General features: G+C 43.5%; 1 protein-coding gene across 4 annotated transcripts; it reads left to right on the forward strand.

Annotated features, from left to right (window-relative positions):
• The first annotated feature begins 1,243 nt into the window (after window positions 1–1,243).
• TMEM218 (transmembrane protein 218) lies at window positions 1,244–18,813 on the forward strand. 4 transcript variants are annotated; one of them, XM_057695988.1, is made up of 4 exons: window positions 1,244–1,367; window positions 11,784–11,994; window positions 12,847–12,949; window positions 15,955–16,394. In XM_057695988.1, exons 2-4 carry the CDS (start codon window positions 11,885–11,887, stop codon window positions 16,123–16,125), a joined length of 384 nt encoding a protein of 127 aa, XP_057551971.1. In that variant the 5' UTR covers window positions 1,244–1,367; window positions 11,784–11,884; the 3' UTR covers window positions 16,126–16,394. The 4 variants fall into 4 exon arrangements, with proteins under 4 accessions (XP_057551971.1, XP_057551973.1, XP_057551970.1 ...); XM_057695990.1 differs by having other exon boundaries at window positions 1,258–1,394; window positions 16,256–18,813; XM_057695987.1 differs by having other exon boundaries at window positions 1,258–1,394.
• The last annotated feature ends 1,541 nt before the right edge of the window (window positions 18,814–20,354 follow it).

The raw sequence follows: 20,354 nt of genomic DNA on the forward strand, positions 1-20,354 counted from the left end.
GTCCCTACCAGTGCTTAGCTACAGTTAACAACTAATTCCAATGAAATGAATTAATCAAAATAATGGCTTTCTTAACTACAGAACTCCTCACTGGGCCAAGTAAGGTTAAGTTGTTAAACACATAAGAAATCATTAGTTAGTACACATGACTGCAAATGAAACCTTGAAAGTAGAATAAATGTGAAACATACATTCAGTGGAATTCATCCATCTTCTTCCATTTCACCAATAAAGCTGTGATTCAGGTGCTGAATTCACTAAATCAGAGATTCAGTGTTCCAGGATTGAATAGTTTCATGATGTTTTAGAATTTTGTGTAAGATCAAAGTTTCAAATACTGCAGCTCTCTGATTTCATATTGTTTGAGTTTTGTCTGTTCACACTTCTTGATTCAGCAATGCAGCATGCATCCTCTGTCTTATTGCCTTTGACCTGATTTACTGATCTTTTGGTCTAACAGGCTATAGCCTCAGAACAAAATCACTGCAAGTTTTAGTTAGCAGTTAGGCAAGAGCAGTTTGCTAAAAGCATGGACCAGCTCCATTTCCAGATGCCTGGAGGCGTAACTACACTAGATTTATTTGATTTGACCCTGGCTCCTCTTCCCCACTCTGTCCCGTGAGTAAAATATTCCTTGCCACCGTGTACATAGTAAGGCTAACGGAAGAATAATGCCAAATACAAAAAGGCGCAGTAAGGACGAATGAAAACGTGATGTTATTACATCTAGTGCTTCGGACTCGGTTCTCTCCGGGTGGGTTGTTAGGGACCCTTAATGACTGGGCCTGACCCCCTCTCTGAGGCCTAGTTTGACTTGCCCCCAAATCCCGCGGTCCACCGGAGCCAGCAGATCGGGAACTGTGATGCCCATTAGACTCCGGAACAGGCACTAAGGTCTAGAATGAGGTAAGGGGTGGCCTGGACTCTCCGCCTCACAGCCCTGTGGTGCTGTCTCCATGGTAACAGCGAGGAAGGCCGAGAAAGCAGCTCTCTTCCGCCCGACAACGCGCCCTCACGCTAGACTGACCAATGGTCCCGTGGGTTGCCTAAGGGATGATGTGATTGACAACGGGGTGGGGTGAGCGTGGGGAGCCAGGACTGCCTCTATCCAATAGAACACGAGGCCGGTCCCAGGATCAGCAGGCAGCGACCAATCGGAGGGCTTAACGAAGGGCGACGTGCCCACCCACCACGCTTCGCGTTGCCTGGAGCCGTGGCGGGCGTAAGCAAATAAGGGGGAATTTGGGCTTTGAAAGAGCGGCGCTGATTAGCGAATCCAGAATCTCCTGGATGAAAGCCCACTTGTGATTCGCCCTGAGTAGACCGAAGTCCCTGTGGGCTGGAACGGGCCGGACTGAGAGGCGTGAGTAGGTACCCGGGAGCCAGAGAGCCAGGTGAGGGGGGTGGAGGTGAGGAAGGTGGGGGAGGCTGTGGAAAGGAGAGAATGGCGGGGGATGGGGCTGAGGAGGCTGGAGGAAGGCGTGGGCGGATGGCGGTGCAGGGACCTCTCAGACTACCCTCACTGACGATCTGGACCCAAGGCCGGGTGGCCAATAGATGCTGAATTGGCGGCAGAGAAGGAAGGAATGTTTTATTTCTCATACTCTTAGGATAGTGAAATGTCAGTGTCCGATTCGAAATACCTTGTGACCAAAACCTTAATCTCTCTCCTAACTACTGGGAGGTGGCCGGGCAAACATTCTGAAGATGAGACCTGGGAGCACTGTTTTCCTGTTGCCAGTTTGAATCAGCGACAGGGCCGGGGAAGTGTTCACAATCAGGCGCTGGACGGCTGCCTGCTGGGGGCCCCTGGTGGTGTGGTTAACGGACAGACAATCGCCGCGCACTTTCAGATCGCAGCAGCACCCAGGAAAAAAGGTGGAGGGGTGTGATCTGGGTCCACGGATCCCCCTTTTCTATCAACGCGTTAAGAGATGATGACACATCTATGCCATTTTGGTAGCGTTGCAGTTGATTTTGCCCGGACATGCATTTTATTTCATTACAAAGGTAGAGGCATTATCCTAATATTTTAAAATTCAAACCATATTGAAGTGTTTAAGTAGAAAAAAGTGTGAAAGTATTCCCAACCCCCCAATTATCTTTGAAGGTTTGGAGCAGCCGTAAAGGAAAATGAAAAGGAATCCTCCAGAAGGGCAGTTCACTCCTATAGCCCACTGTTTTCTTTTTTCTTTCTTTCTTTACGATTTATTTTTTATTGAAGTAACATTGGTTTCTAATATTATGTGTTTCATGTGTACAGCATTATATTTCCACTTCTATATGCCCTACAGTGTGCTCACCACCAAAAATTTAGTTACCATCTGTCACTGTACGTTTGAGTCCCTTTACCCATTTTGCACTCTCCCCACCTTCCCCTCTGATAATCACTACTCCATTCTCTGGATCTATGTCTTCTTTTTCTTTGGTTTGGTTTATTCATTTTTGTTTGTTTCTTTATTCCACGTATGAGTGAAATCATACAGTATTTGTCTTTCTCCATCTGACTTATTTCACTTAGCATAATACCTTCAAGATCCATCCATGTTGTCATGGCAAGATTTCATCTTTTTTTAATAGCTCAGTAGTATTCCATTGTGTGTGTGTGTGTATATATATATATGTATATGTGTGTGTGTGTGTGTGTGTATCTCCAACTTCTTTATCCATTCATCTGTTGATGTGTACTTAGGTTGCTTCCATATCTTGGATATCGTAAATAATAATGCTATGATGAACACAGTGTTGCATTTATCTTTTCAAATTAGTGTTTTCATGTTCTTTGAATAAATGCCCAAAAGTGGGCTAGCTGGATCTTTTGGTAGTTGTAGTCTTAATTTTTTGAGGAATCTCCATGCTGTCTTCCATAGTAGCTGCACCAATTTACATTCCCACCAACAGTGTGTAGGGGTTTCCTTTCCTCCTCAAACTCACCAACACTTTGTAACCCATTGTGTTCTACTGTTTCAAGGGCATGAGTCTGAAAATCAGGCAATGGGTGAGATATCCATCTCCCATCAGCAACACTAGGACCATGTTACCCTCCATGGAATCCACATTTGTACTGGACAGTAAATCATCTGGTAATGGCTACCAGTGTGTTTCCACACATGATCAACTGATAGGCATGTATTTTTAATCCGGTAGACTACATGTGCATGGGGTTAGCACCTAAATGTATCAGTTTTCTCTGAGAGCTGGGTGAAAGGATATGTATTAGAACGAACCATTAAATAAATGAAAAATGTACTACACATACCCCTAAAAAGTTTTGGACAAACTCTTTTCAAAGAAAGACCTTGCAGCGTGAGTATGGAGGGGGAAAATTGTCCCTATGGTTCCTCTCCTTGTCAGCTGCTAAGCAGGGTGTTCAAATTTAGATTATTTTATTCCAAATTCAGTCTACCTGCTTTAAATGCCACAGACATTAGGTAAATGGATGTACTCTGGAAACCAGGTTAGTTAGACCATCAATTCTCAAAAGAGGTTTGAAAAAGCCCTGGATATTAAATAAAAACACTTGCTTTTTTTTTAAATCAAATTTTACTTGATAATTTAGCTATTCCAATAAGGGAAATAATCACAAGTATTATTCCCACACTGAATTAACAAGATAAAATGACTAGATGTTCACTCCTTCCCCACAACAAATCTCTATGCTCTATCCAGCCCTTTCCATGCTTAGTAAGAAAATGTATGGTTTGGTTATAAAGTGATGAACTTCATTCTTATAAGAGCTTAGAGAGATTCATCTCAATACTTTAAAGCCATAGCATACACAGAACCCAATGTCTCATGAACTTTTAATTTTGAAGGAGGGAAGGGCAATGTTTCTAATAATACCAGCTTCAACTACCATTTGCCCTGTATTCTAGGTGTCTAGAGTTGGTACAAGTCTTACAGGTAATTTGTGTAATATCCAAAGCAGCAGCAACTAAACTTAACTAGTTGTCTTGTTAAGGGGCAGTACCATCAGCTCAGTCAACCAGGCAGGAAACATGTCACCTCTAATGCCACCTCCTTAGTGCCTTCCCACTTCCACAGCTAAGATGAAGCCCAGACCCTTATCATCTCTACCTGGAGAACTGCAATAGTCTCCTAATTGGCCACCAATCTATGTTCTCTGATCACATGTCATATGCACCCTGCTACCAAGTATCTTTTTAAAAATTAATCATTATCTCGAAAATTTCAAAAATAGTGAATATTACCCTGGGAATTATAACAAATACCTATGCCCTGCCAACTAGATTAACAAACATTAACTTTTTGGCTCATCTGCTTAAGTTTTTTATTTTAAAAAAATAAAACTTCACAGATTTAGTTCAGATCTCTTTTTTCTCTTTCCTGGTCCCGTTCTCCTTCCTTCCTCCCTCCCCAGAGACAGACACTCATCTGAAAGTGTTTTGCATCATTTATGCCCATGTTTTTATGTTTACTGTATATGTGTATCTATCTCATAAACTATATATATATATTTTACTATTTAGGTATTTTTTTACATTTTAAAGATACAAGTAGTATAGTACTGTGGGCTTCATTTTGCAACTTGCTTTTAGACTCAATATTGTTTGAGATACATTCATATCAATACGGCTAGCTCAGTTTCATTCATTTTAAGTGTTCATTCAAGTATACAATACCCATTCCTGTACTGATGGACATTTAGATTTTTTTCAGATGTTTTATTGTTATGAACATCCTTGTACATGTCTCTATATGCCAGAGTTTATCTAGGACCGTGGTTCTTTAAGGGGATGGTAATGCCCCTTTGGTCATTTTGGAATTCATGAGGGCATCCTTGGTTATTATTGTGATTTTGGAGGCACTACCAGGGTTTACAAAGCAGGGCTGGGGATGCTGGATGTCCTGCAATACACTAGACAGCCCCTCACGGTGAAGACCTGTCCTTCATCCTGCACAACTCTGGAGTTTCTCACAGGATACTCATTTATAATATGAGCCTAGAACCTAACTCCTTTTTTTTAATATACATAATGTATCTCTTGGCACAGTTTAATATAGTAAAATTTCCAGGAATGCAACTCTAATGTAAATCAAGGGGAAATTATACCACTTATTTGTGGTTTGGAACTTTAACAAGAGTTGCTCATCACTCTAGAAAACCCCGTAACTGAAGGCAGCCCAGCTCGTGGTATTTGAGTTGCCGTATAACACACCTGCATCAGCCTGCATTTGTAGCTTTTGCGTTCATGGTGATTCTAAGTTTAGGTGCGAGCATCTGAGTGCGGTACTTCATCATGTATTCTAGTGTAGTCAGCCCGAACATTTGTATATTTAAACATATGCTGTTTTATTATGAATTACTTTCCATTTAAAATTGGCTTCTGTGTATGATATAAAGTAGAGATCTGGTCTTATTATTTTCTGATTGGATAATCTCTTGTCCCAACACTATCTATGAAATCCTCTACCCACTGAATATAAATCCAGCTCTGTCCTGTGCAAAGTTCTCGTAAATGCATGGATCTGTTTCTGGATTCTCTGTTTAATTCCACTGGCCCATGTGTCTTTATGCCACTATCACACTGTTTTAATTACCTTGGTTTTATAATGTGTCTTGCGGCAGTTGGTAACACGAAAGGCAAGTTTCCATCCTAGTTCTCAAAATTGTTTCGCTATTTTTGGGTTTTTGCTTTTCCATATGAATTTAGGATCAGTTTTCAAGTTCCACGAGAAACTATTTTGAGATTTTGGTTAGAATTGCATGGAACTGATAGATGAAGGAAAATTGAGATATTTCAGTATTAAACCATCCCATCCATCCAGTAACATGGGTTATTTCTCTATTCAGGCCTTTTAAAAATATATATCTTCGAATAAAGTTTTATAACTCTTGCTATAAAACCTTCACATCTTTTGTTGGATTTATTCTTACTTGTGCATATATACTTATTCATACACACATCTTTTTATTGCAAAAGTTTCAAATATATTCAAAAGTATGGAAAATAGTATAGCAGACATCCATGTATTCGCCATGCAACTTCAACAATTAACTCATGACGAGCCTTGTTTCATATTAGCCCCCTTTTTCTCCTCTCCCTCAGATAATTATAAAGTTCCTTGACGTCATCTTCTGTTTTCTGCGTTGTGTGTGTGTGTGTGTGTGTGTGTGTGTGTATGAGAAATAATCTTTTAGCGGTATAACCACATCATCACATTTTTTGAAAAACAATATTTTTTCACTTAGTAAGCAGCAATTCCCTAATATCATCAAATATCCAGATTTCTTCAGTCATCTCTTAAAAGGTTTTGTATAGGTGGTTTTTTTTAATCAGGACCCAAACAAAGCCCATATATTACATTTGTCTTGTATGTTTCTTCAGACCTTCTTTGGAAAAAAAACTTTTTTGGGAAAAAAAAAAGTATAACACATACCAAAAAATATGCAAATCAGAAGTATACAACTAGATACAATTTAACAGAATTAACAAAGCCATGTAACCAACACCCAGATGAAGAAACAAAATTTCATAAGCATCCCAGAACCCCCTTTAGGCCCCCTCCAGTCACTACTTTCTACAAGGTAACCATACTCCTGACTTCTAACTCCCAAATTAGTTTGACCTGTTTTTAAACATCATATACATGAAATTATACAGTATGAATTCTTTTGCCTCTAGCTTTTTACACTCAATATTTGTGAAACTCACCCACATTTCTGGGTGTAGCTGTAGTTTGTTCATTTTTGCTGCTTTCTACTATTCCATTGTATGAATGAATAGATTGTGTGTATAATACCACACTTTATTCAACTGATGGATATTTAGGTTGTTTCAGTATTTAGCTATTTCAAATGGAGCTGAGGTGAACTTCTGTACATCTTTTAGTGAACTCACGTGTATGTGTCTTTGGGGGACACACCCAGGAAGAGAAGATCTGGGTGTAGGGTTCACGTATACTCAGCTTTGTTAGATATTGCCGAAGAGTCTCCAAAGCGGTAGTAACAATTTAGACTCTCACCAGCAGGGTATGAGGGTTCCAGTTATTCCACATCTTTGTCAACACTTGGTGTTGTCTGTCATTTTCATTTTAGCTATTCTGGCAGGTGTCTATAGGTACTGCATTTTGGTTTTCACTTGCAATTTCCTGATGACTAATGAAGTTGGACACCTTTTCACATATTCGTTGATCATTTGTATATCCTCTTTGTCAAGTGTTTATTCTTAGCTGGCTAGATCTATCAGTTTCTGAGAGTGGTATATGAAAATCTTACATGAAATTTGTGGGCTTTTCCATTTATTGCAGTGATTCAATTTTGGCTTTATATGTTTTGAGGCTTTGTTTTAGGTTCATTTGTTTTGAGTTGTATGTTTTTGTTAAACTATTCCTTTTTTTTAATAAATTTATTTATTATTTTATTGGCTGTGTTGGGTCCTTTTTGCTGTGTGCGGGCTTTCTTTTTAGTTGCAGTGAGTGGGGGCTACTCTTCATTGTGGTGCGCGGGCTCCTCATTGCCTTGGCTTCTCTTGTTGCGGAGCACAGGCTCTAGGTGCGTGGGCTTCAGTAGTTGCAGCACATGGGCTCAGTAGTTGTGGCTCATGGGCTCTAAAGCGCAGGCTCAATAGTTGTGGTGCATAGGCTTAGTTGCTCCGTGGCATGTGGGATCTTCCTGGAGCAAGGATCAAACCCGTATCCCCTGCATTGGCAGGTGGATTCTCAATGACTGCATCACCTAGGAAGCCCCAAACTATTCCTTTTTTGACTGTCCTTATTGATATTTTTCAAAGCTTTACATTCTATTTTGCTTGATACTGATATTGCTTCACCAGACTATATTTTATTTTGTTTTGCTTGTTTTTTTTTTTTTTTTGTAATCGTGGTAAAAAACACATAAAATTTACTACCTTAACCAATTTTAAGTTAGTTCAGTAGTGTTAAATATATTCACATTGTTGTGTAACAGAACTCTAGAAATTTTTCATCTTGCAAAACTGAAACTCTGTATCCATTGAACAATTCCCCTCTCCCCCTCTTTTTGTTTTGTTAGTGTTTGCTTTGTATGTCTTTTCAATCTCTTTATTTTCAGCCTCTCTCTCATGCTTTGTTCAGCTTTTGTAAAGAGCTGTTTAAAAAAAAAACCCAATATGAGAATCTCTTTTAATAGTCAAATATAATCTGCTTACATTTACTATGATTACTGTTATATTTGTGTTTATTTTTATATTTGTGTCTTATTTTGTAGTTTCCTTTGTTTTCTTTTGACTCTTGCCTTCTGCTTTCTTCCTTTATTTTTCTCACTCTACTATTATGGAGGTTATTTGCCCTATTTCTGTTATTTGGTGTTTACCTATGTAACATGCACATTTAGCTCAACAAAGCCTATAGGTAAAATCATTAACTCTCGGACTTCCTAGGTGGCACAATGGTAAAGAGTCCTCCTGCCAATGCAGGGGACACGGGTTCGAGCCCTGCCCTGGGAAGATTCCACATGCCACGGAGCAACTAAGCCTGTGCGCCACAACTATTGAGCCTGTGCTCTAGAGCCCGTGAGCCACAACTACTGAGCCCCTGTGCCGCAACTATTGAAGCCCAGGTGCCTAGGGCCTGTGCTCCACAGCAAAAGAAGCCACTACAATGAGGAGCCTGCACACCACAATGAAGAGTAGCCCCTGCTCTCAGCAACTAGAGAAAGGCCATGTGCAGCAATGAAGACCCAGCACAGCCAATAAATAAATTAAATAAATTAATTAATTAATTAAAAAAATCATTAACTCTCACCTCCTTAGAGCAAAATAATAACCATGGAATGATTTAACTTTGAGCTTTCTCACCTCCCATTTGTCGGCAAATATTTTGGTTCTTCCTTGCTTTTAATGCATCAAAAAATTAGTCCTTATCATTTCAGAAGACTTTACTGTATTTCCTAGTATTTTTCTCACCATTCCTCCTTACATTTCATGCCTTCTTTCTTAGTTCATTTTCCTTCTTGATGAAGTAAATCTATGAGGGGTGAACTCCATTCCAGTCTTTGTATGTCTGAAAACTTCCCTATTTTACACGCACTCCATTGGGAACCTGGTACGCTGACCTCCCTCCAGAGAGGTTTCTGCTTGTCTCTGCTGGGATCCTGTGGGTTTCTTACTCTTAGTCTAGGTTTCACGTTACTCTTACTACTTGGGATTCCCACACCTCATTGGTAGTGTGATCTGAACCCTCTCCAGCATGTGATGTAGGATTGGGATGCAGATTTCTCTTGAGTTATTCTTTTTTCACCCATGGCCTCGGGTACTTGGCCCGCTTTCTTCCAACCATGTCAGCAGCAAATTTTTTAGTCCCTATTTCAAAGACAGCTGAGCCCTTTCAGAACCCATTTTTCTACCCTGTTCTCAGTTTCTAGCTCTCTGTATCATGGCTCTGAGTCCTCACCTGTCCAGAAGAAGAGCACTCCTAAGGTTTGCACCTGGTTCCAGGACCCCTGCAGTCCTTTGGGCTCAGCTCCTGCTTACTATTCAGGCTTTGAGTTCATTTTTGTTTATAGCAGTTAAGGATTTCCCTTTATTGCTTTCAAGCTCCGCTGTGTATTAAATTCTTCGCGTTCTGTTTTATTAAGCCTTTCTACGTGTTTGCTGTTGTGTGAGTTACTTCCCTTGTCAGCTCTGTCCAGCATATTGACCAGAAGGTACAGTCACCTTTCTCTAAAATTAGATACGATCCTATGACTCCTTCACTGGACTTCTGTGGGCTTCTTAGCACTGCTTCATGTATTTATCCAACAAATATCTATTGCTTATAATCTCTGCGGAAAGAACTGGGGAGACTGTAGTGAGAAAGATACAAAGTCTCTGCCCTTGTGGAGTTTACTGTTCTAGCTGGGGAGACAGAAGGTGAACCTGTGAACCGTAAATCAGAATGTGAACTACAGTTTGTGAAGTGCGCTCTGAAGGAACTAGAGCGAATGTGGGCTCTTTTAGCTGGGATTGTCACGGGAGACCTCTCTGAGGAGGCTGTGTTTACAGCTGGGTGAGGAAAAGGATGAGAAGCTAGCCCTGCAAATGGTAGATGGCTTGTTTTTTGGGGTCAGGGGTTAATTCCAGGCAGTGGAAACAGCAGGTACAAGGACCCAGAGGTGGGAAAGCCTTTGGCACATTGAGTTAATGATGAAACCCATTTGCTCTAATGAGGAAAGAATGGGCAAGGGGGCCACGCCCATCTACTGCCAGGCCTCTCTGCCCACCCCTCCCTTCCTCTGTCTCCTGGCTGTGGTGCTCTCCTACATGGGCCCCTTTCACCTCCTTTGTAAAGCCCTTCTCACATCTCAGGTCCCATTGCACTTTGTTTTTCCTACTGATCAGAATGCACAGTTGTCTACACGAGTGTTCTCCAATAGGTCTTAAGCATCTGTCAGACGAAATGTCTTATTTACCTTTGTGACCAGCTTGTAGCACAATGCTCTACGTGGTAGGCACAAAATAAATGTTGCTTGAGACTTCCCTGGCAGTCCAGTAGTTAAGACTCCTGAGCTTCCAGAGCAGGGGGGCGTGGGTTCCATCCCTAGTTGGGGAACTGAGATCCCACACACCTCTCAGTGCAGCCAAAAAAATAAATAAATAAAATAAAATTAAAACATAAATAAACGTTGATTGAATATATGTGGGGTTTTGTTGGTTAGCAGTTCATGCTTAGGATTTACTTTCTTTCCAATATCGTCACAACAGAACTTCTCATAGGTAATAATTTTTGTGGTATTTAAGCCATTAGGGTAAAGAAAAGCATCAGCTTGAGGAGGAAATTGTTTGCTTAAGATTTGCCTCTGATATTGAAAGGGAAAATCAGGGAAGGTACTATATGGCGTTATCCGAGAGTGGGTTGAATGGTGGCCCCAAGAAAGATAACATCCACATCCTAACCCCTGGAACCTGTGAATGCGACCTTATTTGGAGAAAGGGTCTTTGCAGATGTAACTAAGTTACAGATCTTGAGATGAGATCATGATGGATCATTTGGGTAGAACTAAATCCAATGACAAGTGTCCCCATAAGAGCCAGGACAGGAGAAGACAGAGACACAGAGGGGAGGCCGTGTGAAGATGGAAGCAGAGATTGCAGTGATACAGCCACAGCCCAGGGACACCTGGAGCCACCAGGAGCTGGAAGAGGCCAGGAAGATTTCTCCCTTAGAGCCTTTGGGGAAAGTGTGACCTGGTTGACACCTTAATTTCAGACTTCTGGCCTCCAGAACTGTGAGAGTGTAACTTTCTGTTGCTGTAAGCCACCCGGTTTGTTAATACTATCCCATCACATTATACCTGTTACCTCTTCTGTAACATGGATATAGCACCCACCTCAGAAGCTTATTGCCATGATTGAATGAGATATACTTGTAAGGTACTTAATACAAGTGAATATTCAAAAACAGCGCTGGCTTTTCTTCTTCTCCAAGGATTAGGAGTTTCTGTCTCATGATTGTCTGCTGAGTCACAGCTCACATCACAGACTAACCCAAGAAGCTTGACTTCTCCTGGGCCCTGGAGCGCTCAGGTCCTGGTGCCTTGGTTAGGGTTTTGCATCAAGGGAACGTCCAGCTTGTGGGTTGTGGGAAGACAAACTCAGATACCGATTTGAAATGACCCACACAGAGCAGAAAGCAGCTTCTCAGTCCTAACCAAAAAGAAAGGGTTGGGTTCTAAATTTTTAATTCCTGTCAAGGGACTCGACATCCCCAAAGACCTGTATTGATGAATCCTCCTACCACACCAATTATCAAAAATTCCCCAGAATGAATTGGGAATTTCTGTGTTTGTCTGACCGCACCCCCAGGAAACCCAAGAGCCCACAGAAGCCCGGCGGTTCCTGCAGCACCCAGGACAGCTCATCGGGCCAGGTGCCCAGGGCTGCAGCACTCAGCTGCCTCCCCCGACATGGCTGGCACCGTGCTCGGCGTGGGGGCCGGCGTCTTCATCCTGGCCCTGCTCTGGGTGTCGGTGCTTCTGCTGTGCGTGCTGCTGTCCAGAGCCTCCGGCGTAGCTAGGTAAGGCCTTCTCTCCAGCTGGGAGTCCAAGGTAAAAGCAATTAGAAGCGAAATCGCTGACGCTCATGAAACATTTAGAATTCAGAAGCTCATTGTTGTAATTACTGGCAGTTTGAATGAGTTGCATTTTAACCTCTTATCATAAGCACTAACTGTGTTATTTATGCTTGGAAGCAGAGGTGGGAGGAGAAGGGGGGTGGTATTTGTCAGCTCTCAACGTAGAGGAGATGGGGACACAGGAGATGAAAAGAGAATCTGCTTTCGCCACCTATTGAGTTTCTTGGGGGTTGTACGTGTGTGTGTTTCTTAATTGTTGAGATTTACAGCAGGTGCTCGGCCCAGCCCCTAAGGCTCCAGACCTGGGCCCCAGGAAGCTGAAGAGTCGTAGATGACTTGGGCTGGCGTTAACTTAAGAAAGAATCAGGCCATAAACTGACTCTAAGGACACCATAGAGTCACATTCCCTGGCCAGATAGTGTAGGTACAAATCAGCAAGGTACATCATTTGCTAAAGTTTTCTGGTTTAAAACGCAGCAGTGGGCATGGGGGAGGGGCTGCTTCGGTTTTTCTTGATTATGACCGCACAGAGGCAAAAATAAAAACCACCAATTCCCATTCTGAGGAATTTGGAATTCCCAGGAATAAACAGGAATGTATCCCGCTGGTACCTGTCTGGGAAGAAGGGCTTTAGGATGAAAGGAAAAACATTTCTAAATTCCCTCAGTGGCATGGACAGCACACTGGGCCCTGTTAATGGACTGAAACAGAATGTCAGCCCCAAGGAAAAGCCAGTCCTGGCCTAGCTGATTAGAGACCAACCTGTGCTTTTAACCCTCTGTCTTTTGGCCCCAGGTTCTCTGTCATTTTCGTGTTCCTGGGCGCTCTGGTCATCACAGCAGTTCTGTTGCTGTTCCCCCGAGCCAGCGAATTCCCAGCCCCCGAGGCTGAGATGAAGGTAAGACCATGGGTTTTGTTTTGCCTCCTGAGTTGTGACTCTTCTTTCTCTTGGTCTAGACCTCCGTCCTGCCCCGCATGGTCCCTGATGCCAGGAGGGCTGAAGTGTGTTAGAAAAATTGTCAGACTGAAACCAGGATGGGGGCAGTTCAGAGGGAGTTTTAACCCCCCTCCCCCACCCCCAGGAAGAGAATCTTCTTCCTCCCACGCCCCCTTGCAACACCGCAGGGCAGCCATTTGCCTGGTCTGGTCTCAGCTCCAGCTCGCATCAGGTGGAGCAAGCAGCATGCCCAGAAGCCACCTCGTGGCATGGGTCCAGACACGAGCAGACGGGCGGGGAGAGCCTGTCCTGGGGGAGAGGCTCCCGCTCCTGGTGGCCTTGGCTCGGAAACTCGGATCCCGGGCGACCCTTGGGCAGTGTCCTCAGCTGCTAAACAATGTGCTTTTTCCTCTCCATGTGTCTGAATTTTTCCACTTGGGGTGTGGAGGGAGTGCTTTCCATAGAGAAGAGCAGTGAGGAAGGAGGAACACTCCTGTGGAAAGCGCAAGTTGTAGAGACAGATGCATTTAATACTAACTGCCTTTGGGGAGTTCCTTTGGTTCGTGTTTCCAGAACCACATCTGCCAGCAACTACCTGCCTACGTGGAATTTTATCATCTTTCCTAGACCCCACCCATTCTGGTTCATTCCTGACTAGGGCTCTGGCTTTACCTTGCACGGCGGATGTCAGATCCCTACGTTCTTGATAACGGTATTGACTTCCTGTGTCCCACGACTCCTTCTAGCAGCTTCTTTCCTCTATTTTAATTTTTTAAGCTGTAATGGTCCTAACAGCTAACATTTTTTAAGGCATCCCTGTGTGCCAGGTCCTGGCTTAAGCACATTATATACACGCTCTCCTTTAAACCTCAGGACAAGCCTAAGTAATATGACGCAGGTGCTACTAGTGTCCCCATTTCATAGGTAAGGAAGCTGAGGCTGGATGGGATTTGGGGAACGCGCCCAAGGTCATACATATATTAGGAGGGGCCGAGCAAGGATGCAAGCTGACGTCTGTCTTCAAAACCTTCATTGTTGGGGGCTCAACAGAATATTGGGGGCCATCACAGCACGTTCAGAGGCAACTATTTTGACACTAGACACTAGACTACACGAAATTATATAACTTCTGAGCTAAAATCGGCCCACATTTCCAGTTCTATCTAGGACTGACCATGGCAAAAGGGAGCAAATTCGTTCTGAAGAATCCAAGGGAAATAATAATTACCACACAAACTTAAGGAATTATTTCCACAATGCCAGTTGTGGGGTTTTTTGGTCAGCATTTGAAAACCACTCTGACTGGGTCAGGACTCTGTGTGTGAGCTGGGGTGCAGACGCCCAGCCCGATTTTCCTGTCTTAAACAGCGAGAGCGATGAAGGCTGCATGTTTCTGGGTCGCCGCAGATGTGAACCCTGGAAGAAGGGCGCAGAGCACACACTGTTTTGAAATCAGTGCCTCTTCCCTCTGTCATATGGTTTCAGGCCCAGAAGAGCAGAGTGGACTTTGAGCAGAACATGCTCGTCCGCACGGCCAGCAGGATCGAAGTTCTCACCTTCAGGTTTTGAGCACCAGCCCCTGCAGCAGGCTGGCTCAATACTGTATCAATAATACATGGCCTGGGCCTTCCACACCCAAGGCCTGCTAATTGGCTAATTAAAAAGTGAACTGTGTCAAACGAGCAAACACATAACCCACGAGAGACCTGTTCAGTCCTGGAGCCAAGGTCAAAATTATGTCAAAGCTGTTTCATCAAGCTGACCTTTATTGTAAGCTGGCTGTTGGGGTAATCTCTGGAGCGGCCCTTTCCTTCTTGGTGTCTTTGGACCTCAGTGATCACAGCAGAGCTTGGACTTGACAGGCTCCTTGTGTATCGTGGCTGTATTAGTTACCCACTGCTGCTGTAACAAATTACCACGAAATTAGTGGCTTACAACACAAATTTACTATCTTATAGTTCCGTAGGTTTGAATCCCCAAATCAGCCTCACTGGGCCAAAATCAAGGGGTTGGCAGGACTGTCTTCCTTTCTGGAGGTTCTGGGGAAGAATCTGTTTCCTTGCCTTTCCCTGCTTCTAGAGGTCACCCTTGGCCCACGGCCCCTTGCTCCATCTTCAGAGCCAGCAAAGTAACATCTCTGACTCTGCCTCCATCCTCATATCTCTCTCTGACCTTCTCTCCTGCATCCCTCTACCACTTCTAAGGATCCTTGAGATTACATCGGGCCACCTGTACTGGACAGTTCAGGCCAATCTCCCTATTTTAAGGTCAGCTGATTAGCAACCTTAATTCCATCCACAACCTTAGTTCTCCTTTGTCATGTAATTTAACATACTCTGTCAACTGCAACTGCTCTTCAGGTATTTGGGGTTCTCTTTAGGTGTACTGGGTTCTGGACGCTTCTGGAAGTTGTGATGTCCACAGTCACTTGGTTTGTGCTGCTCCTCCATTAAGGCTGTAGGTTAAACAGCTTTTTCCTGCCCAGACTTAAGCAGCACCATTTGGATCTGCGGGAAGCAGAGTTCTGGCAGTGCACAGTAGACAAGCGGGTAGAGCCAATACCAATTATAGGTTTCCGCTGGCAAAGACCAACAGCTTTAGGGCCTCAAGTACGACTGGATGCCAGGCACCCAACTGTATGAATTGGGGCAAGTTACCTCTCCTTTTTGTGTTTCAGTATCTCAGGTAAATGGCCATTTCCCCCAGCCCTTGGAATGCCGGGTTATGAATGTGAAGGTTCAGAACTCTTCTGATGAAAGTTTTAGAGGCACCTTTTCATTTTGAAAATAACCCTTCCTGAGTTGGCAGTGGGTTGATGATCTGGGGGTTTGGGTCTTGGGTTTGTGGGGGTTTCATATACTACTGTATTATTATGTATGTTTAAAATTCTCCGTAATGAAAAGTTAATAGCCACAAAATAAGCCTTCCTGAGGCCAAGCAAGCAAACTTCTCATTAACTCTTTCAGATACCTGATTTCAGAACAGAAAAGAACTCGTCCAGGGTCTTCAGAGTGTTCATGAACCTCCCATATCAAGCCATTTGTTCCCTGGACTTCATTAAGCCTCTCTGTATCTTGTATTTCCGGCTCAGTGCATTGAGAAAAACAAAGGTTCTTTCTTATCCATTTGCACGGTAGACTCAGGGCAGGATGTTACTGGAAGTTACAAATATGGACAGACTCTTGGCCCATTCATCAGAGATTCCAGATGAGCAGAGCCAGGGTGCAGAAGTGACAGTAATTTCATTTTTGATATTTCTTTCTCCAGCTTGTAGATGCCTTTTTCATTGGCCGCTATGTCCTGCTGGCTTTCCTCACTGCTGTTTTCCTTGGAAGCCTCTTCTTGGTTCTAATCCATCACATCCTGGAGCCAATCTATGCCAAACCACTGCGGACCTACTGAGCTGTCTTCAGGAAAACCAAGGCCCTGTTCTCCCACTCGCTTTCATGTCACTGATGAGCAGAAAAGCACTGTTCAGAGCCTTGTTTTGACAGCCTTCCTGACTTAAGATCAGAGGATCATCTATTCATCACTATGACAAATCCCTTGAGTCCTGGCTTCCAGAAACAGGGTTGCAAAATTGCCCCTGGGGAGAGATTCTCACCAGCTTAAGAGGGATATTGCTGTCTTCTTAGCACCTGTATCACAGGTTTTCCGTCTCTTTTGAAAAAGAAATAGCAACAGGGATCTCTTTAGAGTAGGTTTTCAATCAAGGCATCTGCAAGTGAATTTCAGAAAAGGGATACTTTGCCTTCCACTTTCCAATAGACAGCAGAACTTGGTCCTTTTTGATATTATGAAAAATTCTTAGTTACAAGGTCAAGATCATTTGGGAAAGAAAGACACTCAACATTCAAAAGCTTATTTTAATGTGATGACCTGGAGACACATCTGGGTGCTGGTTAAGGGGCTCTGTGCATATCATGCCACTGGGCTCCACAGAGGCCATGGGGTCACTTCCTGCTGCTCCAAAAAAGCAAGCAACAGCAGCCAAAGGACTGGCTTTCACCTCGAACTCCTGGCCACAGCCTTCTGAATCTAGCATTTCCATAGTTCAGGTTTACTCGGGGATTAGAGGCAGGGCATGGAAACATCGATTGTGCGTCCTGCTGCTCTGTCTCTCTGGATTCTTTTTCGTCCAGGATTCAGCGGCCTTTGTTCCCTTATTTGGTTACCGTAAAAGTCCATTTTGGATTATTGTCATCTCTTTCATCCTTGTAGTTTTTCTCCAAAGCTGGTGGGGAATGTATATTCGCAGGCTTAGATATAACTTTATACCTAAGCCCCCAGACCAAGTGAAATTTGTCATTCAATGGAGGGACTCTAGGCTGGTTCTGCTTTGGAAGCCTCATCCTGGCTCCCTAGATCTATTTGAAGAAGGATCTTCTGCTTAAAATTAAGAACAGAAAACAAGTTGTAAAAAAAACTTTGAGTACATGCTATATGTCAATAACTAGTTTTTTTTTTTTTAACACGGATGTAAATGACAGGCTTGCGTGTTAAATGCAAAAATATACTTTGTACAAAGGGTCTTTGTACAAAGCCCAGCCTGCCTTCTGTAGATCCTGTAACTACCAGTGGTGGTGATGTGAATGATGGGTCACTTTCTACCTTCATACCCAAAGTAGTCACGTCCAACCCCAAAAAAACCCGCAGGGTTGGGATGAGAAGTAGAAGTCTGGGAGGGCACAAAATGAATTTCACTGGGTTCTGCATGGGGGACCCCCACAATCCATGGCTAACATGGCACCCCTTGTGCTCATGGCCTTCCTGGAGACAGGGCTTAGAGGGTATCCCTCAAATAGAAACAAACCATCTCAGGGTCCCATTCATCGCTCTTTGACTAATGGCCTTAGCGCAGGTTGTGCTACCCAGAGGGGATCCTGTGGCAGAGAGGCTGTGATGATCCCACTGTTTGGAAGGGAGGGGGAGAGAGGGTAAATCAGGGCTTCTGTATAAGAAAACAGGTTATTTCATAGCCTCTTAAAATTGCATCCTGACAAAAACTGCATCAGCAAGACACCACCCCCACAACGGAGACGTATGTCTGATACACTAGGTGGCGCTGTCTCAAGACGGCAGAACACGCTAGGTAATTTTGACAAGTTCCTTCTATTTCTCATTTATAAAATAGAAGTAAAGCTAACATTCTTTACTGATGCACGGTATCGGATATTTAATCTAAAAATTCATCATAGTTATTGTACGCTGTTCAGCTGCTAGGGAGTACACTGCCACTCATCCTTGCCACACACAGCAGGTGTCAGCACTCACTCAGCGTTTCCTGTGTGCCCACTGGGTGAGGCACGGTCCCGGTGGAGTAAATCCATCCAAGAACGAGGCTCTGAGGCATCTAGGCTGCCTTCCTCACTCCATCCTGGGAGGAAGGCGTCCAAATCATTTTTAAATGTTTTTATTCTAACATAAAGTAATCCATTTCTTTTTCTGTTCTCTAAGACATCGACTTTTCTATCAACCCTATCCTGTTGCTGCTGCAGTTGAAGCGTTTTTGTTTTGCTTTGATTTTTATTCATGTGTAAGGAAAGCTGCTGCAGTGATTTCACAGATGAGAGACAGGCAAAGAAATACAAGGATCTACAAAGTTGCACAGTTAGTAGTAGGGCTCAAACTTGACATCAGGATCCTGACATCTCATATCTCAGACAGTTTAAGGATCAGTTTTGGTTTTCAAACAACTCCTTATTTTTACATTGGCTACTACTATTTCTTAGCTATTTGTACCCACCATTCCCCTGGCCCATATCCAAAAAAGGTAAAAGTTTCATTAAAGAATTCCTAACATTTATAGTACAAATAAAAAGCATTTTGTCATGATTTCTTGGCATAAAGCTTTGAGTATTTGGCTCTCATGATATAGGAGGAAGTTTCCAGACATGGGAACGGGAACCACGTGGATATGAATCTGGAGAAGTGCCGGTTCTCCTCACAGGAACATAGAAACGCAGGATTGGAAGGGGTTTTCTAGTCCACAGAGTTCAACCTTTCATCTCTATTTCCAGCACAATACTTGGGAATATTCTATTCTTCACCTGCTGAAATCACAATTTTTGTTGTATTTAGCAAACACGTATGAGGCATTTTCTAAGTGCTTCATACGTATTAACTTATGTGATCCTTATAGAAACCCAGTGAAATACGTACTCTTAATACCCCCATTTCACAGATGGGGAACCGGCACAGAGGGGTGAGGTGGTTTGCTTGAGGTCACTCCGCTAGGGGTTAAACAGGAGTCAGGACCTGCAGTCAGGCAGTCTCAGCTCTTCACTGCCTTACACCATGTTGCTCCATAAGATGAAAACAAAGGACAAGGAAGGACCGAGGAAGGACCGAGGAGAAGCAGTTGGGTCTAGAGGAAAATCCAGAATCTTAGGAATTGGCCAGGAATCCAGGGCAATGCAGTTAGAAGCCATGTGGACCTCAGGGACAGCCTCACTGGTCAGCCTGGGGCGGGGGGGGGAGGTGCTCTGCACTGTGAGACTTTGGCTCCCAGCCACCCCTCCTTAGAGAGACTCACCGATGGACTGGCTTGTGGACTGAGTGTCAAGGATACACACGGAAATCTCTCTTTTCAGCACTGTCTGCCCAGAAAGTGTGATACTTGGGTTGGATTTCAGAGGCACCAACGGAAGACTCAAAGCCACAAGCCAAGAATGTGTGTTTGTTTCTTGATCTCTGTCTCTAGCAGACCACGGTGGTTACTCTTTACTCAAGGAAAAAAGATATTTCCAAGTCCCCCCACCCCTACCCCACCCGACACACACCCTCCTGCCTTGGTTTCCTGGGACCTAAGAAATGACAGCAGGGATCAAAGTTGGGGCCCAGACAGAATGAGAAAGTTCATTTTTCTGGTTTTCCTTACGCATGTTGGATATTGTAAAGGGTGTACATTTAGCCCAGGTGCTGCCTTCAGGGAACGTGGGGTAGTTACACAGGTAGTTACACAGTTACCTAAATGCTCCATGGCCATCCTCTCCACTTTTTCTTTTTTTTTTAATCTTTGAGGATTCTTTGGATGTGCTGTCTTCATATTGATATGTTGGCCCCATTTTATACTGGGAACATGTCATAGTTTCCTATTGCTGCTATAACAAATTACCACAAATTTTGTAGTTTAAAACAATACCAATTTATTATCTTATAGTTCTGGAGGTCAGAAAATTGAAATGGGTTCCACAAGGCTAAAATCAATGTTTTGGAGGCTCTAAGGGAGAATCCTGTGTCCTTGCCTTTTACAAGCCTCTGAAGGTTGCCCATCTTCCTTGGCCCTGCCTCCATCTTCAAAGCCAGCATCTTCTGGGAATTCCCTGGCAGTCCAGTGGTTAGGACTTCGCGTTTTCACTGCAGA

This window comes from Hippopotamus amphibius, chromosome 9 (genome assembly GCF_030028045.1).
Source record: "Hippopotamus amphibius kiboko isolate mHipAmp2 chromosome 9, mHipAmp2.hap2, whole genome shotgun sequence".
Lineage (NCBI taxonomy): Eukaryota > Metazoa > Chordata > Mammalia > Artiodactyla > Hippopotamidae > Hippopotamus > Hippopotamus amphibius.